Source organism: Taudactylus pleione, unplaced genomic scaffold (genome assembly GCF_031769625.1).
Source record: "Taudactylus pleione unplaced genomic scaffold, aTauple2 ptg000130l, whole genome shotgun sequence".
NCBI lineage: Eukaryota > Metazoa > Chordata > Amphibia > Anura > Myobatrachidae > Taudactylus > Taudactylus pleione.
Genome location: NW_028284532.1, coordinates 74130 through 98546, shown reverse-complemented (window position 1 = coordinate 98546; position 24417 = coordinate 74130). Strand labels below are relative to the sequence as shown.

The following is a 24417-nucleotide window of genomic DNA, read 5'->3' as shown; positions in this document are numbered from 1 at the left end:
GGTCATATAATTACAAATTAATGTACTGCATAATAACAGTACATGTATAAGCTGAGAGCAGACTCACCTAGAAGGTACCCCAGAAACCTCCTAATGGCACTATTCAGACCAACACATCCTCCCAATGCTGTCTCTTTTCATGCCTCACAAAACTGCAAACAAAAAGTATGGTGGTCGCTCACATCAACTTAATGACATTGCACAGGTGCTTGTAAAGTGTGGGGTTTACACTGAGCTACAGAAAAAAAGGGATTTTCCCTCCAGCACACTGCAGCAAAATCAACAAAAATACTTGAATCCTACATGATAATAGAAATTCAGAGGTATTGGTTTACATACATTTGCAAATATATGAATAAGCGCTGGGCCAACGTCAAGGCTCCTCTATACCAGCGTCCCTAACATTATGGGGTTCACGTCCGAGACGCAGGGAACCCCAAAAGAATCCAGCCAAGGACTATCCCCAGGGCATCACACGAAAAATGGAAAAAAGGTGAAAGTGAAGTGTAAAGTATAGTTGTGTAAAGATAAATCAATAAGTGTTAATGGTAAGGGGTTAAAATTACATAAATAATAGACAAACAAATAGAAAGGTGATAAAAAAATATCTATGTGAATTTAGTGGTGATGCCCTGAAAAAACGCCCAGCCAGAACAACTTCGGGGGCCCCACGCCCAAACGCTCACCCCATGTATATGTTTAGACTGAGATATGATGATTGTAGGTGTCAGGGAATTCAGATGTATTAAATGTTGGTTCTGGAGTCAGATGTTAGTTTTAGTATATTAGAGAACACTTATTTTGTGTGAACTGTCTTGATGAGTGGTAATTGAGTAGAATGGCCTAGGGATATTAAGCAGATTGTTCTGGAATTTGATAAACTTGACTGAAGAGATGATTTTTCAGGGAATACTTGAAGGTTTGAAGGCAACAGGAACATCTTGTTGTACGAGAGAGAGCTTTGCAGCCCAAAAAAAAAGTCTCCTAATCGGGAAGGGGGCCATTAATAGGTTTGGTTGAGAGATCATGGACAATATGGAGGGATCTCGCTGGCAGATATATTTAGAAAAGTGAAGAGATGTACAGTATGTTGCTTCTGTTTTTGCTCTATGACCTTGTAAATTATATTGGATTCAGTAAAATACAGACAACCACCGCATGAAGCGATAGAGTTGAGCAGCAGTATAAGAATGTTTTAGTCAAGCATATAACATGATCCGAATTAAGGAAGGGGGCAACTGGAAGACAGAGTTTAATACACACACCGGTCATTATGAATACCTAGTAATGCCTTTTAGGCTCAGTAATGCCCCAGAAGTCTTCCAAGATCTGATTAATGATGTACTTAGGGAATTCCTCTACAAATTTGTGGTAGTATACCTTGATGATATGTTAATTTATTCTTTGTCATTATCCGTTCATTGCTCTCATGTACAACAAGTGCTCCAGAAACTCAGGTAAAATCATTTGTATGCCAAAGTACAAATTCGAGGTAACTAGAGTCACTTTTCCAGGCTACATAATTTCAGGTTTTTCTAAGAATCAGAAATGTATTAAAAGATTTTCTGCTCTGGTAGCACCACTGACAAGAAAGCTTTTTCAGATTTAAAAAAGGCTATTTGTTCAGTGCCTATACTCATTCACCCAAATATGGAAGAACCATTTTTCGTAGAGGTGAATGCCTCAGACATTGGGGATGAAGCCATCCTATCTCAAAAAGTACCTTCAGACAACATATTACATCCTTTTTCATTTTTCTCATTACCAGAATGCCATTACGATGTCAGTAATAGAGAGTGGTTAGCAATTAAATGGGCATTAGATGAGTGGCATCATTGGTTAGAAGGGGCCATGTGGTCACCATATTCACTGATCAAAAAAAAATTTCATATATCTCAAATCAATCAAAGGACTCAGGACCTCATTCAGAGGCGGTCGGAGGATGCAAGCGGTCACTCAGAAACTGGGCGGCCACTTACATCCTGACCGCCCGCCTCTGTTGCGGTCGTTAGGCTGTGGGTTTACACACACAGCTCTAACGACCGCTCGGGTGATGGTCGCGATGGTCACAGACCATCCCGACCATCGGGGCTTACGACGAGACCCTATGGTAGGGTCTCACTTGTCATAAGCCCCGGAGAGCTAGTGATGTCAGTGGGGCCCCCCCAAACGGTAGGCGTTACCATGGGAATGCCTCCGTTTGGGCTGCCACCCCCCCGGCCCACCTTCCAAACGGGGCGAGCTGTCAATCAACATCGACAGCTCGCCCCCTTTGGAAAGAGTCCCGCTAAGACCGGCGCTGTCGGTCGTAGCTGTTCTCATGCATGCGCACGAGGGAGCCGCTCCCTCGTGCGCATGCGCACTGGCCAATATATTATTATATTATAGAATGATTCATATGCATGCCCGACTATCCGTCCACTACCCCCAGGAATTTTATTTTTACCCCATGTGGGGTAATTTACCCCTGTTCCCTCGATGACAAATCTATAGCGACTCTGTTTTCTGTGCAGAAAAACTTTGGAAGAAGCATTCCATGTGTAATATTTTGGCAGCTCACAGTACAGCAGGGTCCTTGCAAAGTCATCCTTTTGACACAGTTGGAAGAAAGAAGTGAAGCTTGTTGCGTAATTTGGTATAGTCAGAGAGCTGAGAATGCTGGCAAAGCCTGCTAAAGCTCTCTTCGATAATAAACATTAAGATCATGACAAAACATGACAACACAAAGCGCTTGCTCCAAGGCCCTACCCATATGCCGTGAGGCCCCACAATGAGCGTCCAGCAAAAATTGTGTTTTTAATTAATTAAAAATTAACAGTAATTAATTTCCATTTAAAAAATTGTAGTTGCCTCCGCCGTGTTTTAATATGCTCGTATGTAAAATGTCACAATCTTTGCTTGTAAACTGTGGATTTGTATAGAAAGACAAAAGTAGAGAAGGACAAATTTTCACTTTTATATAGTAGAGAAGATAGAAAAGAAAAAATAGTAGATAAGCTAAATCCTTTTCTAATTGCGTACCTGACCTGTAGAGGGCGAATGCTATGCAAAAATTGTGTTTTTTAATTAATTAAAAAGTAACAGTAATTAATTTTGATTTAGTAGAGAAGATAGAAAATAAAAAATAGTAGATAAGCTAAATCCTTTTGTAATTCCATACCTGACCTGTAGAGGGCGAATACTATGCAAAAATTGAAATTTTTCATTAATTAAAAATTAACAGTAATTAATTTTGGTTTCATATTTTTTTAGTTGCCTCCACCGTGTTTTAATATGCTCACAAGTAGAATTTCACGATCGTGGCTCGTAAACTGTGGATTTGTATAGAAAGACAGAAGGACAAATTTTCGCTTTTAAATAGTAGATTTACTCCTAACATCCGATTGGCACCTAACACTTGGTTGCTGACGCATTGCTGCTTGTGTTATGCAGCTATGTTTATAGACCATGTCCTTGTCCTGCATTGTTTTGTATTACTATTAACTGTTTTTCTTGTGTGCTCATTTACGTACTGTGAAAGGCGCTGCGGAACCTTTGTGGTGCCATATAAATAAAGTCGTTGCCATGTCAATTGGCGGCGTCAGTTTTTTATATATAAACTTTATGTGTTAGATGTGTTGTTCCTCTGGTGCTTAGCAACGCACCTATACATAGCGCACTGGATGTGCAGATCGATTATAATGGTGTTCGATGCACGCCTGTCATTGGTATCCGTGGGTTGCATAGCAACGCGCCGTAATATTGGGTATATAACATAGTGTACATTACGTTGGTATGTCTATTAGTGATGCAATATTTAACGCTCACTTATTTTGGCAGCTACCTTAATAGACAAGTCATGCTGACTTCACATTAGCCTTATGAGATAGATCAGTGGCTCCCCTGGTGCTTAGCAACGCGCCGGGACTCGGCGTATTATTGTCACGTGTTCATAGTGCGTCTGAGATTAGCATTCTTTGGTTGCATAGCAACGGATTGTGACGTAGCGTAATGTCGGTGCCATGTGATAGGAAGTGTTTGTCACTTCCTGGATGTGCTGCACGTGGCGATTAGGCGCGCTCTGGTAATAGGTATGGTATAAATTGGGGCTGTGTGTTTATACATGTTATGATGTCACGGGTGATACACGTGTGTTGGTGATACTACCGCTACTAAATACAGGTGATGATTATCTTGACAAAGGTCCTTCGGGATCGAAACGTCGATTAAAGCTATTCACCCATTTGAGATAATGAATAAAAGAAAATAAATTATTGGCTTTTGGCGAGTGCCCTCTGTTCTTGTTACGTACAGGACTGTCTTTAGATATGTATATATACAGTCAGGTCCATAAATATTGGGACATTGACAGAATTTTCATATTTTGTCCTCTATTCACCACCACAATGGCTTTGAAATGAAACAAACAAGATGTGATTTAACTGCAGACTTTCAGATTTAATTTGAGGGTAATTACATCCAAATCAGGTGAACGGTGTAGGAATTACAACGGTTTCTATATGTGCCTCCCACTTTTTAAGGGGCCAAAAGTAATGGGACAAACTAAACAATCCTAAATCTAACTTTCACTTTTTAATACTTTGTTGCAAATCCTTTGCAGGCAATTACAGCCTGAAGTCTGGAACGCATAGACATCACCAGACGCTGGGTTTCATCCCTGGTGATGCTCTGCCAGGCCTCTACTGCAAATGTCTTCAGTTCCTGCTTGTTCTTGGGGCATTTTCCCTTCAGTTTTGTCTTCATCAAGTGAAATGCATGCTCAATCGGATTCAGGTCAGGGGATTGACTTGGCCATTGCATAACTTTTTAGCCTCAAAAAACTCTTTGGTTGCTTTTGCAGTATGCTTCGGGTCATTGTCCATCTGCACCGTGAAGCGCCGTCCAATGAGTTCTGAAGCATTTGACTGAATATGAGCATATAATATTGCCCGAAACACTTCAGAATTCATTCTGCTGCTTTTGTCATCAGTCACATCATCAATAAATACAAGGGAACCAGTTCCATTGGCAGCCATACATGCCCACGCCACGACACTACCTCCACCATGCTTCACTGATGAGGTGGTATGTTTTGGATCATGAGCAGTTCCTTTCCTTCTCTTCTCTTCCCATCACTCTGGTACAAGTTGATCTTTGTCTTATCTGTCCATAGGATGTTGTTCCAGAACTGTAATGGCTTTTTTAGATGTTGTTTGGCAAACTCTAATCTGGTCTTCCTGTTTTTGTGGCTCACCAATGGTTTGCATCTTGTGGTGAACCCTCTATATTCACTCTTGTGAAGTCTTCTCTTGATTGTTGACTTTGACACATATACATCTACCTCCTGGAGAGTGTTCTTGATTTGGCCAACTGTTGTGAAGGGGTTTTTCTTCATCAGGGAAATAATTCTTCTGTCATCCACCACAGTTATTTTCCGTGGTCTTCCAGGTCTTTTGGTGTTGCTGAGCTCTCCAGTGCGTTCTTTCTTTTTAAGAATGTTCCAAACAGTTGATTTAGCCACACCTAATGTTTTTGCTATCTCTCTGATGGGTTTATTTTGATTTTTCAGCCTAATGATGGCTTGCTTCACTGATAGTGACAGCTCTTTGGATCTCATATTGAGAGTTGACAGCAACTGATTCCAAATGCAAATGTCACACCTAGAATCAACTACAGACCTTTTACCTGCTTAATTGATAATGAAATAACGAGGGAATAGCCCACACCTGTCCATGAAATAGCTTTTGAGTTGATAGTCCCATTACTTTTGGCCCCTTAAAAAGTGGGAGGCACATATTGAAACTTTTGTAATTCCTACACCGTTCACCTGATTTGGATGTAATTACCCTCAAATTAAATCTGAAAGTCTGCAGTTAACGCACATCTTGTTTGTTTCATTTCAAAACCATTGTGGTGGTGAATAGAGGCCAAAATCTGAAAATTCTGTCAATGTCCCAATATTTATGGACCTGACTGTATATACACACACACTATATATATATATATATATATATATATATATATATATATATATATAATAAAAATATACAAATAAAACTTTTAAAAAATATCCCAAAAAAGTGTATTAAGTAAAAATTTAATAATATAAAATATAGGTAGCAATATTAGATTTTTTAACAATACTGGATAAGTTTACTAGATAAATCACTCCTGTCCCAGATTATGCTTTCAGATCAAGCTGATAAGTATAGAATCCATGAGTTGAAAAAAAAATCAGAATTAAGATTTTGATTTACTGTATATGAAAGTAAATGCAATGCAATTAATTTCTATGGTTCCGGAACTGTTCTGCGTTATTACAATGCAGACAAATAACGCATCCAAAAATGCAATGAAAATGTTATAAAAATGCGATAACTGATATAATACATATGTGAAAAAAATCTAAATACAATAAAAACACGAAAATGGCATTTCATCGCAAAAAACACATTGATACATATGCCCCTGACCAAGGAACTCAGGGCCTGATTCACCTTTGGGAATAGAGTAATGCAGGCTTGCCTACCCTCCCGATTTTGCCGGGAGCCTCCCGAAAATCGAGTGCAGCTCCAGTTCCCCTGGAAAGGCAGGCAAGCCCCCCAGCAGCTGCCAATTCCCCCGACCCCCCCTGCCCCCGATTAATAGTTAAACCCCCGCAGCGGAGGGGGCCGGTGACGCGATTCACACTGAATCTCGTCATTTTGGCCCCACCCCGTGCTCCACAATGCCTGTATTATCGGCATTGTGTAGTGGGGGCGTAGCCAAAATGCTGCGATCACACGACTCCGCCCCATCACAAATGCTCATCACCCGCCTGGCCACTCCCCTTGTCCCGGCCACGCCCCCCCCTTCCTGCCAATCTGGCTGCTCCCTCCCGGAAGGAGCAGCAAGAAAGTCGGCAAGTATGCTGCAATGTAAATTTCAGTTTGGATCGAAATCTAAATTTCTCTGCACATTTTAAATCTGTCCCACCTACAGTGCAGCATGGTTTTACCAAGATGCACAGTGACTTGTTATATCTTATTCTATTCCCAAAGCTGAATCAGGCCCTTAGTTTGTAACATTATTCTGGAAAACCTTTTGCAAGAGTAACCACTAAGCTGACGATTTTATTTTTCTATAAAAACTGCTCCAAAATTGTCGGGGTTTTTTTATGAGTGAATTAGGTGAGGAACATTAATTTTAACTTATCCAAAATGATTTAATAAAAAAAAAAAAAAAATGGTAAGAAAATATTAATAATCGTTTTTCAAACATCGGAACCACCATCGGATCAGAACATCGGAAACATTGCAACGTTCAATTTGAAACCGGTTTCAGGCACCAGGTTCATTAGGGGCAATGGCGTATTTATAATGGGTGCAGGGTGCACCCATAAAACTTACCTCTCTGGAGTCCCATGCCGGCTCCGGTGTCTGCGCCTGTAAAAATAACTGAAAAATGGCCGTGGCGGCCATTTTCCTGTCATTTGCGCATGCGCAGTACAGAGAAAATGGTCACCGCAGCCATTTTTCCGGTGACCTGTGTATGCGCTATAGACTCTGGGCACACTCTAGTGCCCAGAGTCTATAAGTGCGGCGCTAGCCGTGCACCGCTGAGTGAGCAGCCGGCCGCTGGTCGGAGACTGAACACGGGCCCCCTCCTCTCTAGAAATGCCCCTGATTAGGGGAGTGAGGGGGGAAGTTAATTAACTTTTGTTAGATGTTACATGTTAATATTTCATGGACCTAATTCTCAAACAATAATTCACCTCACTCTGCCTCTCAAATTTGAACTTTCTTTAGTGTCACGTCTGAAACTGGAGAAGAGGACGTGGTGGGCCTAAGTTGGGGAAAGAAGCGGAGACGAGGGGCCTGGATGTACGTTCTCCTCATCCACAGGTCTTGAGTGTTGGCGAGACCTGGGCAAAGGTGTGGAGTCTAACCCACAGGATGGTGTTCGCCAGTGACCCCCCAATTGGGATATGGGCTTAGCTGCACCCCGTGAGCAGGTCGCGGTCCTTTGACCAGGTACCCAAGCCCTGCAGGGATAGAGACACTACACCCGTGGCCCAGCGAGGATATGCCTGCTTAGGCACAAAACAGTCCCTTAAAATACTGTATAGAAAACACCTTGACATGAGGATCAAACGTCAATAAGGATTTCAAGTGGGGAGCACTCACGGTTACTTGAGACGTCACCAGAGATAGAAGGCACACGGGTAGAGGCGGTATACATTGTAGCGCGGATGTTCACTGGAGACGTAAGGCACACAGATGGGGATGGTAACACTGCTGCACGGGTATTCACCAGAGACGTATAGGCACACAGGTAAAGGTGATAACACTGCTGCACGGGTATTCACCAGAGATGTTTAGGCACACAGGTAAAGATGGTAACACTGCTGCACGGGTATTCACCAGAGATGTTTAGGCACACAGGTAAAGGTGGTAACACTGCTGCTGTACGGGTGAATAGGAACCTGGACCGGGAACTCACTAAAGCACGCTAGGAGACAACCGTTGTTCAGGCAATTTCCCATAACCTGTGGAACAGTTTTATACCCAGGGGAACCCTTAGATAGGTGCACAGCATCAGCTGAAAACGGGCCTATCAGGAAGAAGGATCCAGTCACATGGGCCGACTGTCATGGCGGCGCCCATGTCCGGATTTGCGATGCCGGACACCAGCCCTCCAGGAAGCCACAGCAAGCGGGGAGAATACTCAGCTTCTCCCCCGCCGTCGCGCAGGCCGACCGACCACCCAGGATGAAAGTGGAAGCCGGCGGTGCGGTAAGCGGGCGCCGATCCCGGCTGAGCCCTGACAGTACCCCCTCCTTTAAGGGTGGGCACCGAACACCCAACAGGCTTATCTGGAAATCGCCTATGAAAACTCTGGATTAGTCGCGGAGCGTGTACATCAGAGGCTCTGATCCAGGCCCTTTCCTCGGGGCCGTAGCCCTTCCAATCGATGAGATATTGAAGGGTGTTGAATCTGTGCCGGGAATCCAAGATCTTTTCCACCTCAAATTCAGTGCCTTGTAACGTCTTGACTTGAGGCAGTTTAGGGGAACAATTCTGAAAACGATTGAGCACCAGGGGTCGTAAGAGAGAAACGTGAAAAGTATTTGAAATCTTCATTTGAGGAGGAAGTTCCAATTTATAAGTCACTGGACTGATTATCTTAATGATACGATATGGACCAATAAAACGCGGAGCGAGTTTCATGGACGGGACTCTTAAGCGAATATTTTTGGAAGATAACCAGACCCTGTCCCCGACTCTCAACAGAGGAACCGCCAAACGTCTCCTGTCCGCAAATTTCTTGTAATTCCTAGAAGATTGCTTTAGAGATAGGTGAATTTTATTCCATAAAACTGAAAAGGATTGAATCTCTTGATTCATAGCTGGAACATCTATAGATGGAAGCTTCTGGAAATCTGGAACTCGTGGATGTCTACCAAAAACCGTAAAAAAAGGAGTGGATTTAGAGGAAGAATGGAATTTTAAATTATGAGAAAACTCTGCCCATGGCAGGAGGTCCACCCAATCATCCTGGGAAGATGACACAAAGAGCCTAATGAAGGTCTCTAGCTCTTGATTGACCCTTTGCGTTTGACCATTCGACTGTGGGTGGTAGGCTGAGGAAAAGTTCAGTTTGATTCCACAGGTACTACACAGGGCTCTCCAGAATTTGGCTGTAAACTGAACACCTCGATCAGAGACTATTTCCCTGGGGAGACCGTGTAATCTGAAGATGTCTCGAATAAAAATTTTTGCTAATTGAGGAGCAGAAGGAAGGCCAACAAGCGGGATAAAGTGTGCCATTTTAGAAAAGCGATCCACGACCACCCATACCGTGTTATGTCCCTTGCACCGAGGTAATTCAGAAATAAAATCCATTGAGATGTGGGTCCATGGAGCAGTTGGGATAGACAAGGGATGAAGAGGACCAACCATCTGTCTACGCAGAGTTTTATGCTGGGCGCATTTGATACAGGAGCGGACAAACTCCATGACATCCTTCTTCATGGTCGGCCACCAGTGCGATCGAAGTAAGAACTGGTAGGTCTTGGTGATTCCAGTGTGACCTGCGAACAAGGATGCATGAGCCCAAACCAGCAATTTTTTACGTAAATAAGGAGGTACAAAAATTTTCCCAGGTGGCAAGGACACTACTTGAGTAGGAGCAAATACAATTGGGTCAAAAATGGAACGAACTTGAGAACACTCCTCCTCCTCCAAGTTAGTCATGAAGGAGCGAGATAATGCATCGGCCTTCTTGTTCAACACACCAGGGCGAAACTGGAGTTTTAAATCAAACCTAGAAAAAAAAAGTGACCAACGTGCCTGCCTGGCATTCAACCGGTGTGCAGTTTGCAGATAGATTAGATTCTTATGGTCTGTAATAATCGTGACAGGAAATTTGTCCCCTTCCAGAAGATACCGCCATTCCTCTAAGGCTAGGCGCATGGCTAGAAGTTCTTGGTCACCTATAATATAATTCCTCTCAGCAGGGGAAAATTTACAGGAGAAAAATCCACAGGGATGCATCTTCCCATCTTCAGCAGACTGAGATAATACCGCGCCTACTCCAACGGAGGATGCGTCCACCTCCACAATGAATGGTTTGTCTATTCGGGGCTGACAGAGAAAGGGAGCTCGAGAAAAGGCACCTTTTAAGTTTTGAAAGGCTTGTACTGCTGGAACAGACCATTTAGAATGATTGGCTCCTTTCCTAGTGAGGGAGGTAATGGGTGCTACCAGTGTAGAAAAGTGTGGAATAAACCTCCTATAATAGTTTCCTAGGAAACGCTGAGTACCTTTTAAAGAAGTAGGCAGGGGCCATTCAGAGATTGCCTTTAGTTTATCAGGATCCATCTGGAGACTCCCCCCAGAGATAATATGGCCTAAAAAGGGTACTGAAGTTTGGTGAAACATACATTTGGAAAGTTTCCCAAAGAGGTGATGAGTGCGAAGGCGGAACAATACCTCCCATACATGAAGACCATGGCTCTGTAAATCTCTGGAAAAGATTAAAATGTCATCGAGATAAATCACAACAAATTTATGAAGAATATCCCGGAAGACCTCGTTGACGTAACCTTGAAAAATAGCTGGTGCATTACACAGACCGAAGGGCATTACGATATGCTCGAAGTGTCCATCTCTGGTATTGAACGCGGTCTTCCACTCGTCCCCGGTTTTAATTCGAATCAGATTATACGCACCACGTAGATCCAGCTTCGTGAAAACCTGAGCCCCTTGAACCTTGTCAAACAGTTCAGAAATTAAAGGTAGAGGGTACCGATTCTTTATGGTGATTTGATTTAATCCTCGATAGTCTATACAGGGGCGGAGTCCACCATCCTTTTTCCCTACAAAAAAGAAACCTGCCCCTGCAGGAGAAGAAGAAGGCCGAATGAATCCTTTAGCAAGATTTTCCTTAATGTATTCTACCATGGCCGCGGTCTCAGGCACGGACAAAGGGTAAACACGGCCACGTGGAGGACTTTTCCTGGGAAGCAAATCGATGGCACAGTCCCAAGGTCGATGCGGAGGAAGTTTATCTGTGGCTTGTTCACAAAATACATCAGCAAAGTCTTGATAAGCCTCGGGCAACCCCGGCTGGGGGAAATGTTTAGAAGACTCTGGTCTAAGGGACTTCTTAGCCGGGTTAGAAACCGTCGCTTGGTTACATACTGGAACGACCTTGGTCAAACAATCTTGGAAACACTGTGAACCCCAGGATAGGATTTGCATAGCATCCCAATCGAAGACAGGATTGTGTTTTCTCAACCAGGGCAGTCCTAAAACCAGCTCATAGGAGGATTCGGGTAACACAAAAAATTCCAGCATTTCATGATGTAGGCACCCAATTTGGACAGACACAGGATGAGAGAGCGAAGAAATGGGTAGCCCCACCAGAGTTTTACCAACTAGACCAGACAGTAACAATTTATTAGGTAGGGAAACGACTGGAACACCCAAGGTGTGAATCAATCTCTCTGCAATAAAATTACCAGCGGCTCCAGAATCAATTAAAGCGTGAACCTTTCTTGTCCTGGACTTATGGGAAAGCGACACTACTAAAAGACTCTCGGATAATTGGGATGGTTTGAGAATAACCCCCAACTGAATGCTCCCTACTTCAGTCAGGGTTTCGCATTTCCCGCAAGTAAAGGACAATTCTTCAGAATGTGGTTAGGTGCAGCGCAATAGATACACAATTTATTTTGGAAGCGTCTATTGCGCTCTGCCGGGGTGAGTTTGGCTCTGTTGACCTGCATCGGTTCTTCTTCACTAGCTAGGGTGGGTACAGGCGGACTAACAGCAGAAGAACGGACTGGTAGACGTTCACCTCTTCCCCTACTAGCCCATCTTTCCCGATGGCGAAGGTCAATTTTGATACAGAGAGAGATAACGTCAGTGAAGGATTCTGGCAAATCTCTGGAGGCAAGCTCATCCTTCATCCTCTCAGAGAGTCCATGAAGGAAGGACGCTTTAAGAGCTTCCTCGTTCCATTTTAATTCTGATGCCAAGGTCTGAAATTGGACTACATACTGCCCCACGGACCATGTGCCCTGACGCACTCGGAGGAGGTCAGAAGATGCAGATGCAGAACGGCCTGGCTCGTCAAAAATTCTCTTAAATGCGGAAACGAATTCCTCGTAGGTAGATACGATGGGGTCGGCCCGTTCCCATAAAGGGGAGACCCAGTCTAATGCTGCTCCTGTTAATAATGAAATCACATATGCTACTTTTGCCCGAGACGTGGGAAAGTTCTGGGGAAGACATTCGAATTGGATTTCACATTGGTTGATGAACCCGCGGCACCGCCTGGGATCGCCATCAAATCTTTCTGGAGTGGCAAGCCGTAGTCGGGGTTTGGGAGTAGGAACCACTGGTGGAGAAGGTACAGGAACCGCAGGCGGGGGAACCGGGAGAATAGAAGCCAACGAACCAGTTGCCTCGAGAGCTCCTGTAAATACTGAGCCACTTGTTGTTGTTGCGCCTCCTGGTTGTCCATCCGAGAGATCAACTCCTGCAGTGACCCAGTACCTTGGGATCCTGCAGCCTCCATTTGGCCTGAACAAACTGTCACGTCTGAAACTGGAGAAGAGGACGTGGTGGGCCTAAGTTGGGGAAAGAAGCGGAGACGAGGGGCCTGGATGTACGTTCTCCTCATCCACAGGTCTTGAGTGTTGGTGAGACCTGGGCAAAGGTGCGGAGTCTAACCCACAGGATGGTGTTCGCCAGTGACCCCCCCAATTGGGATATGGGCTTAGCTGCACCCCGTGAGCAGGTCGCGGTCCTTTGACCAGGTACCCAAGCCCTGCAGGGATAGAGACACTACACCCGTGGCCCAGCGAGGATATGCCTGCTTAGGCACAAAACAGTCCCTTAAAATACTGTATAGAAAACACCTTGACATGAGGATCAAACGTCAATAAGGATTTCAAGTGGGGAGCACTCACGGTTACTTGAGACGTCACCAGAGATAGAAGGCACACGGGTAGAGGCGGTATATGTTGTAGCGCGGATGTTCACTGGAGACGTAAGGCACACAGATGGGGATGGTAACACTGCTGCACGGGTATTCACCAGAGACGTATAGGCACACAGGTAAAGGTGATAACACCGCTGCACGGGTATTCACCAGAGATGTTTAGGCACACAGGTAAAGATGGTAACACTGCTGCACGGGTATTCACCAGAGATGTTTAGGCACACAGGTAAAGGTGGTAACACTGCTGCTGTACAGGTGAATAGGAACCTGGACCGGGAACTCACTAAAGCACGCTAGGAGACAACCGTTGTTCAGGCAATTTCCCATAACCTGTGGAACAGTTTTATACCCAGGGGAACCCTTAGACAGGTGCACAGCATCAGCTGAAAACGGGCCTATCAGGAAGAAGGATCCAGTCACATGGGCCGACTGTCATGGCGGCGCCCATGTCTGGATTTGCGATGCCGGACACCAGCCCTCCAGGAAGCCACAGCAAGTGGGGAGAATACTCAGCTTCTCCCCCGCCGTCGCGCAGGCCGTCCGACCACCCAGGATGAAAGGGGAAGCCGGCGGTGCGGTAAGCGGGCACCGATCCCCGGCTGAGCCCTGACACTTTAGTGTTTATGGTCATCACCCTTGGGTCACCACTGTATCTTGGTTCGGCAGAATTTGGGACAAAATCCCCTGAAGAAAGCTAATGCTAAAATATTCTCAGACCGCCATCGTCAAAATTTTCAGTTCAAAGTTGGGGATCGAGTTTTGACAGTCTTCATGGAAATTTGATTCCAGATATATCGGACCATATACCATTATCCAGAAGATAAACCCAGTTGCTTTTAAAGTTGATTTGTCACTATCCATGAGAATTCTCAGTGTTTCATGTCTCATTCCTGGAATTCAGATCCAGAACATTCAGATGGAATACTCCTATCCAACCACCTCCTGTTTGTATTGATGGGACACCCTGAATATCAGATAGACAATATCCTGGATTCTCGATTTGTCTGAAAATAATACTGTATCTGCTTCATTGGAAGGACTATTGCTTTGAAGAAAGGTGTGGGTACCCCCTGAAATATCCATAAAACAATCCATCCATTTTGTTGAAGCTTTGGTGACCCCTCCTCAAGGTAGTTCTGATCTGCCTTTTTCCTATGTTTTTCTTTTCTGTGGACTGAGGTTGCAACTGCTTTTCACCTTGGTCTTTACAGCCCAGCAGTTCTTAGCAGTTAATTAGGCAGCATCTGCCTTGTTTAACCAGCTCTCAGGGATTCTGCTTTACAGCTGATCACACATGCCTTGTTTTCATGTGGATGCTCACATGACTCTGGACCTGCACAGATCACAATTGCAACCGCGTATGCAGATCGGCTGATTATTGCATACTGCGCATGCGTATGCACCGCACTGCGAGTGCACAGCGATCGCACTGTGATTACGCACGCATACAGGAATCCATCGCAGAGTGAATGACAGGCCGTAAGCATTTAGGGGTGGGGACAGGGAAATGATTGCAGAAATGCAGGCGTGCCAGTCCGTTAGAACGCCATTGCATGGGCGTGCATAAATTAGCCACTGCGATTGCCTACACAACTTGAGTACTCACTGCGTGTGATGAGACTTGCAATTTCTACGTCGGGTCAGACCTGCTGTAATTGTGCGTGATGGGCCAATGTGCTTCGATGTATACGCAGGACTGCAAGGTATTACGGATATGAGAAAGCAGTAGTGGGCGTCTGTAAGCTGGCTGAGCGGTGGCAGACATTAGCATACTTACGCAGCTGCATTACATGCAATTACACATCTGCGATCACAATTGCAATCCGTGCTAAATCAGGCACTCTATCCTAGCAGCTGATTGGGTAAAACCTACATAAATAGACTCAGTGCTTTTTCTGCTTGACTGGTGTTAGGTTTTCTTGACAGTTAGGTGTTCCGTACTCATTGTGTGATATTGGATTCTACTTTGCTGTGTATGGCCACTGCTACATTTCATAGACTTCAGTTTGATTGCTTCCTGCCTTTTGATCCTTTTGCTCATTTACTGACCACCATTTCTGGATATCTCCCTGCCAAGACCCATTGCCTGAATATTAACTTTGGTGCTCTCTTTTGTCCAGTGATCAGACCTATCCCCGACCATCCAGAATGGGTTTGTCACGTCTGAAGATCTGTTCATAAGTTCTTCCTAAAATTCATCAGATGTGCTAGTTCTATGTCAACAAATCATGAAGTGTGTACTCACAACCAACCATTCTGTCAGAGGCTTTGGCCGCAGCCTATCTGCAGAGTGTGTACAGAGTCAAAATATTTTCAGCAGATGGTTTTGTGAGATCAGGATCTTGGATTGTAAACTAGATTGTAAAGATATTTATGCATGAATCTGCATGTTCATCGGGACTTTGAATCACAAGCGGAATTGTGAGTACCATCGCATCAGAAGTATGATTGTACTGTATAGGTGTGTACCCAGCTTTATATATGTATGGTGCATTTACTTTAATTTTGTATTTATTTTATTTTCCTGCCAATTTGTTATTGGGATTGGCTGGGATTGTCTTTGTTTATTTATAGAAAACATCAATAAAAGCACATTATTTCTTTTAAAAAATGTCTCTTAAGTATGTGTGTATATATATATATATATATATATATATATATATATATATACACACATATACACACAGTATATATATTATTCTTTGGAAAAATACTGAAAAGTTGAGTACTCACTGGTACCAATATGTAACCTATATTGGTACCAGTGGAAATCCTGGTCCAGTAAGACCTTGTGAAACTGGAGCCATTTGCAACTGAATAAATTGCTTACTATTTTTACTTTTTATACATTATCAAAAAATACAAGGCAGAAAATATATAACATCAAATCAACTCTTGCTAATTAAGAACTGTATACATTGGATAATTGGACTAAAACAGTATACATTTCTTATCTCAAGCAAGTGACACTAAGTTCATTTTGCGGCTGAAGAAGAGTTAAACAGAAGGGCCTGACGCTATTCCGATAGTCATGCAGATGGCTGATGTTTGTTCGTCTGTGCATGCCTCTGAGTGGCACTGCACATGCATCCCCATTCAGTACAGGTTGCAGTACAGGTATGGAGACATGGTAGTATAAATGTAAGGGGCGTTCCTGGACAGTGACTGGGAGGGTAACAAAGAGATACACGGAGATGCTGCATCCTATGGGAGTGTCACTGAAACCGGTTGCATACGGATATGCTCAACCACTCACTAAGGAGGCCATTATCAGATGGAGAAATTGCACCTGCCATAAGGCTAGTGCAAGTTTCGATGGTGCGACTGATGGTGAGTCTAAAGACCTACCAAGCGGAATTTCAGCGAATACGCATGCTGACATTGAGTGTCTCAGTCTTTGAACATTTGGACACACTGATATACACCAGGGAAGGGCTTTGTAGTGGCATTAACATAAAGACACAGACGCGAGTGTGCAAAAGCCACATCTGACTCCAAATCAGACCATAAATGTATATATTCACAGCTGTACTTTTCTCTGTGACCGGGCCGCCCCTATCCATACGTTTCTTAGCAGTCATCATTATCAGCACCAGCCCTATCTCTTGTGTAAAAGATCACACTGAAAACAGGCGTAATTACTGCATAGCCTGCATTTCCATCAACACGGCCTCTCTAAACTTAGCCTACGTGCAAACATTCCTTCACCAGCAAGTGGAGAAGCAACTGAGATGCTTATATTCCAGGGACAGACCCCATTATATAAGTATAATGACATGTCATGATGAGAATGAAAGTCAGGGGTGTATCTAGGGATCCGAGCACCCCTGGCAAGGTAATGGACTGGCGCCCCCCTCCCCCCATAATTTCAGGAGGTGCCCCCAGTAGTAGTCCACCCTATGCAGTGCTGCATTGCCCCAGTAGTAGTCTCCCCTATACAGTGCCCCCAGTAGTAGTCCCCCCTATACAGTGCACCCAGTAGCGACCATCCCCCCCATAACGTACCCCACGTAATGGCCCCCACAATACAGTGCCCCCAGTAGCATCTGTCCCCCCCCCATAACGTGCTCCCAGTAGTGACCACTCTCTATACAGTGCCCCCTAGTACCCACACTCAGGGGTGTATCTAGGGATCAGAGCGCTCCTGGCAAGGTAATGGATTGGCGCCCCCCTCCCTCCATAATTTCAGGAAGTGCCCCCAGTAGTAGACCACCCTATGCAGTGCCCCCAGTAGTAGTCCCCCTTATGCATTGCCCCCAGTAGTAGTCTCCCGTATACAGTGCCCCCAGTAGTAGTCCCCCCTATACAGTGCCCCCAAGTAGCATCCATCCCCCCCATAACGTGCCCCCAGTAGCGGCCACTCCCTATACAGTGCACCCTAGTACCCACACTCCCCCCCCTGTGCTGTGCCAGAAAAAAACCACACACACACACACAGAAAAAAAAAAAAAGCAACTTACCTGATCCCCGCTCCTGCCGATGACCGCCGCTGTCCACTCCTCCAGATCCGCTCTCTATCTGCACTATGGGATGGTAGAGACGTCATGAGGGGAGCCAGAAGGCGGAGCTCATAAGTGAGCTCCTAGCCAGCTCCCTTTGTGGACGCAGCAGCCAATGTGAGTCTGTCTGACTCTCATTGGCTGGCTGCTATAACAAACAGACAGCCGCCGCTGGCGGCTGTGTGTTTATAACTGTGTAGGGCAGACCGCTCTCACTGCGGTCTGCCCTACACTTGTGGGGCCCGGGGGACTAGCGGGGCTAGTGCAAGCCCCTAGGGTAGTCCACCAATTGGCTGCTGGTGGCACTGCTGGACGGCTCCCCTGGCGAGTGCCATCCTGGCCAATGGGTGGATACGCCCCTGATGACAGTATCATAAGGTTTGCTGAGACATTATTTGGCATGACACGCTTGGGAACACTACCTCACCTGCAGTGTGTGCCTGGAAAATATTTTACAGTATTAGCAGCTATGAGTAGAGGAATGGTCTCACACATTGTTATGAAGCCAAACCCTCGTCCACATGCACATGCAGGGGGGGGGTTTCTGAGTACCCAGAACCCCCCCCTGATGGACCAAATTTTATTTTTTTAGAGACGGAGACAGCATTGTCTCCGTCTCTGTACTGATTGCGGCCGCGACGGAGCTGCTGTGGATCTACAGCTACAGACAGAGAGCTCTGGTTGGCAGAGCTCTCTCCCAAGTATACAGCAACAGCGGGCGTCGGGCAGTTAGCGTGTCTCAGTCAATCCCTGCTGTGCTGTGATTGGCTGGCTGTGATGGGGCGTGTTGGTGCGGCGGCAGTAGGAGGTGGGGCAGCCGCTTGTCTCCCAGTGTATATCGTCATGCTGTGTGGGTGGTCAGGTTCCGTGAAGGCCACAGCTCTCAACGCTGTGGTCATCGTTCTGGCGCAGCTACGTTGGGCCTAGCTCAAGTCCTATGTCTTCAGAAGGAGATCGCCGGGAAGGAGCTGCTACGCATGCCGCGCAGCAGCAACTCCGCTCACATGGGCTTCGGCGGTGACCCAACTCCTCCCTCCTCAGCCCTCGGTAACTATACTGATGTTTATATATGTGTGTGTGTATGTATGCTATACATAAGTATGCATGTGTGTGTATATATGCTGTGTGCATGTATGAATGTATACTGTGTGTTAGTATGTATATATGTAGGTCTCTGGTGTGTAAGTATACTTGTGCGTGTATGTATGCATGTATTTATGCATGTATGCTGTGTGTAAGTATGCTTATGTGTGCGTGTCTGTGTGTATGCTGTTCATGAGTATGCTAAGTTGCGTGTGTATGAATGCTGTGTATATATATATATATATTTTTTTTTTTTGTCTCTTTAAGCCAGCACTCCACAAAAAATGCATTGTAATGGCCCTGGTGCCATCTGTAGTATAAAATACTCAATGTATATGCAGCAAAACACAGCAGAACTTACGTGTCTTGTAATAAAGAATGACGCCAACCAACGTTTCAGTCGCTTAGACTTTTATCAAGAACAGTTCTTGATAAAAGTCTAAGCGACTGAAACGTTGAGCGAACGTGCCCTTAGTTGGCGTCATTCTTTATTACAAGACCCGTGAGTGCCGCTGTGTTTTGCTGCATTATATATATATATATGGAAACCCCCCCTTAAAAATCCTGCATTTGCCACTGTCGTCGGTAAACAAAGTGATACCCATGTCACTACAATCCCATTTTATTAATTAAGTCACACTGTGAAATACATAATATAGGGCAGTTAATTGGTTTATTGAAGTGTTTTAGTTAACTGACACCATAATGTTAATTTAAATGTTCAGTAGGTTCTGTTGTAGCAAAATTTAAGTACTTTCTTTTTTCTGTTTTTTATTTATGTAGCAAATCCCATCCCATTAGGGAAATAAACAATTATGTACGTGAAAGACTTACATATTCAAGGGGAGGATCGTGACAGCAAGGAATTACACTTTAATCACTTAACTGGCTAATATTTTCTCCAAAAACCGCTCAGAAACTGTCAGGTTTTTTTTATGATTGAATTAGGTCAAGAACATCTATTATCCAACACAATTATCTAAACAAAAAATAAATCTTTTTTTTTTAAACACATATTAATATTTGTTTTATTATCGATCAGCAATATATTGCACTATACACTAGGGTGCTGAGGGCTGCTTCAGTTGTACTTCCCTGGTGGCTTTTCCTCTCACCATCTGCTGGGTGGGGGGTGCTGCCGGGCTGCCCAGTCTGCTGATCGGCTCCACGGCATACACTGGCGGGGGGGCAAGGATGCACAGGGGCCAGGAGGTTCCTCTGAGATTAGCATGTGCTGGAAGATTATCTTCCGGCAGCCGCCCCGAGGGCATTTCTGACTGGTCACATTGTTTGTGACTATGTCAGGGAACGTACAGCTTGGCATGCGACCATGCCATGCAAGTGGTTAAAAGGGATAGGTGCTGACTAAATATGAAGTTGCCAAAGCATAGTTATTCTCGGTAATGAATCCGGGTTAGTATGAAATGGCATTTAAATATATTAATAGGGTTGGGCTTTGGAAATTGGAAAACTCCTCATTTGGGAATGTTATAAAATTGTGGAGTAGATAGCTATGGGGTGAGTTAAAATTTTGATTGTAAGTTTTGAATTTGTGATTGCAGAATAATGTCTAATATTTTGAGATTATAAATTCCATAGGTGAGCAGTTCCCAATAGGAGGACAATGTATAATGGTTGAAGTTTAATGTCAGGCAGCATTTTAAAGAATTTGTAGGTTAGAATTCAAAGTTTAAAACAGAGAAATGTATATGGGCGCCCTCCTGTCTGCAGTGGAATAAATGACAGGCAGCTCTCCTAGGGGGTCTCCCAACACCCTAATGCAAATAGACTTTTAGATAGATGAAGGAAAGTCATAACAGAATATTACACAAGGAAAAGCAAAAGGAAAACAGGAAATTGTTGTTTGTTGATGTCTGGAACAGAGAATGGTAATCAAGTAAAATGGCATTAATGAGAAGATTGCAATAATTAAAAGTCTATTTTTATTTGTATAAATTAGTTTTATTTCAGACAAAGGTAAAATCCTATTACAATAGAACATAACATTTGAAACAGAGAATTTAGACATATACATTTAATCCTATATATTGATTTATAGATCATCCAAATATTCGCAAGAGAACATAATAGTTTAGGAGATGAGTTTGGTAATCTTGTCCTAGTTCATGTTATGGTTTACTTTTCCTGATAGCTGACTGGCAACTGCATTATGTCACTTTTTTTTTAATTTGCTTTGATACATTTTATAGGATAGTCTTATTATGTGATCATTATACTCCCTATAACATTGTTATGTCAATCTTGGGGCCTGATTCAGAGATGGACGCAGTTCACATCGCTGCCGCATCTTTAGACGCAGCAGCAATGTGGAAATATACTAATGCAGCAGGAGGCGTCTGAGAATAAAATATACCTCCTACCAGCATTGCAGATCAGAGTGCTGCATCCGAAGATGCATTGTATAACCATCGTGATCATCGGTCACAATGGTTGAAAGCCAAAGGCTACTCAGAATGAGCGTCTTACCTGCGTAGCCGAGACCAGGAAATCTGCATCTTCCGGCGCAGGCTCTGGCCTCGTCACTCCCAGAAATCGGGGGCGACACACGCTCCCAGCCCCCGAACATCTGCAGCCTGTCAATCCGGCCTTGGCTTTGGGGAATTGCAAAAGATCTCGCAGCAGATGACTGGTGCAGGTGCAGTACAGATCCTGGGCAAGCGTTGATCTTCTCACATGGAAGAGGTAGGCAAACCATCTGGTTTGTGTAAATCTCTGGATGAGGCCCTCTGTTTACTGCACAGTGCCTTGATAATGAATATGTTAAATAAAAAAAAGAAATAAGTTTATGGAAAGTTAGACCACCTTCCCCCCACCAGTCCCAACATTAAATCAACACCGCCCACATCTAATCATTTTCCCTTCTTCCCACTAGCCAGCCCCAACATCAAATTAATAACTTTCATGATTAATAAAAAGGCCTATATATAGCATTAATTTAATTGAGGTCTATTATTACCTACCCCACATTACCTTAATAGCTAAACTAGTAGCTAACCTCTACAAACTAACTATTACATTAGCATTCCTAGTCTCCACATGACAATAATAACCCAAAGATCTTATACAACATTAATACCCCTACAAAAAAGTCTCAACATAATATACCCCCAGTCTGAACTAACATTTATACTCCAAGTCCCCATATAGCATTAACATCTCCCCAGACCTCACATAATGTTAATAGCCACCAGTTCTAATCGATCATTAATATACCCACACAAATCCCCACATGACATAAATAATCCCCCACAACACACTTTCCAGCTCTGTAAAATGATCACACTGTTTCCAATTTTCTCATAAACTGTGTTTTCCTCTCTATTACTATCGTTCATTAAGATCTTTCCAGACCCTTGTGAAGAAGAGGAAGTACCAGTAAAGATGAGAGGACGGCTGCCCTCCATTGTGGTGGAGCCAACTGATTTAATTGATGTAGAGAGTGGCGAGTTGCGATGGCTACCAGAGTCTCTGAGAAAGGAAAGAGAGCAAGCTGCATTAGAGGAAGAAAATGCAGAGGGAGGCGACACAGAGGAGGAGCCAGGTGAGACAATTCTAATAAGTATTATTTTATGGTCTGATATTGAGCCATATATTATTTCAATCTACTTCGTCAAACTTTGCATTTCTGAGGGTTGTAACGGTGGGCTAGGGAAATTATCTTTTCTGGCTTGAATATTTCTTCTTTTTCGGAGATCTATACTTATAATAGAGTGGTAATGGTTGCGTCTGTACTCCTTGGGACTGTGTATGAACTATGGTAACAACATATTTTTTTTTTGAATTTTTGTTTGACTGCCTGTTCATTCCGGCATCACGCAAAAACTACGGGATGAATTTGGATTGCGTTTTCAATATTGTATAGCTTAGTCACCTACAAAGAAACTGAGATATGTATTATCTCTATGTGATATCAGGGAGAGGAGTAATAAAGGAATAACCAGACGCTTGACGCGTGCAGTGTGCAGGATCCTCAAGCCAAAAATGACTTGATATATATAAATATAATTTTTTGGGGACAAATATACTTTAAGGGACGGTTTATGAACTATGCAGACAAAAAATTATTATCGGAATTTGCACAGGCTCCTCAAGTTCAAAATGACTATATGTATATATATATATATATATATATATACACACACACAAACAATATATTCATATATATGACTATATGTATATATATATATATATATATATACACACATATACATACACACAATATATTCATATATTGCACACCTTGAATGCAAAGTTAAATATGTATGCATATAGAAATACATAGATATATATATATATATATATATCTCAAGATCTATTTCGCAGGAAAATCCAACTATATATTAAGCACTAAACAGGCAGCTTATCTTGACACATGAAGTTGCAGTATACATGTTGATGTAGTAGAATGCACACCAAGACAAATGCTACATATCATAGAGTCACTGCTTATGTTATCATTGTCTTTGTAAAATTAGTTCCGCTGAGCAATAACAGACATCCACGTGAGCGAAGCTGCAGGCAAATGCTAGTTGTTTTATAACTTGGTGGTTGATCAAAACTTGGTGGGCCGAATGTTTTCTTAAAACAAACAAACTCTGGACTAGAGCTGGGCACACACAATACGAAGTTGCGACCATGCGATGCAATATAACAATACATTGCGTTGGCATACACACTACACGATCCGGCGTACAAATTGTGGAATTCTGCAGCACATCGCAGGAGCCATTTCTTTCTTTGTGATGTCACGTGTCTCTTTTTGCGTATTTGTGCCTGTCTTTGGCATGGGTAAGCGCAGCATGGGGACAGGGCCACGTGACGTCACATGGGGACAGGGCCACAATCGCCGGTGATTACAGCAATGCCTGGAGCATCCTGAGGATGCTCCAGGGAGCTGTAAGGGCAGCGGTGTGACCATCTGAAGAGCCCTAAAGATGCTCCAGGCGGCACTACTGCATAGATTCTGGCTGCAGTGTGACATTCCAGGCACCCTGCTAGCCAGATGAGGCTACCAGAAAAAAGCTCAGAGGGCCAGACCAAATGATTGCCGGGGCCTTATACAGCCCCCGTACCTGAGGTTGCCCATCCCTGATTTAGATAATGAGCCAGAGACATTTTTATTTATTTGTGTAATAGTAATAGAATTTTTCAATCATAAATGTATGCACCTCACTATTGAGTATATATGCACTGTATAACAAACAACATATGGGATTTACTGAACTCCTAAGAGAAAGGAATGAATATATGAAATCATACATCAGGTTGAGGTGCATATGTACATATTATTTGGTGATCAACATTCAACAAGTGGCATGTAGCCTGTGAGCAAGAATAATGGGAC

At 43.7% G+C, this 24417-nt stretch overlaps 1 protein-coding gene across 1 annotated transcript in view; it reads left to right on the top strand.

Moving 5' to 3' along the window:
* The window catches only part of LOC148523474 (protein LBH-like), a 52842-nt gene that overhangs the window by 5651 nt on the left and 22774 nt on the right, over window positions 1–24417 (top strand). The window contains exon 3 of the mRNA XM_088473131.1: window positions 22413–22614. Coding sequence (XP_088329257.1) covers window positions 22413–22614 — 202 coding nt within the window. The remainder of the gene's footprint in view (window positions 1–22412; window positions 22615–24417) is intronic.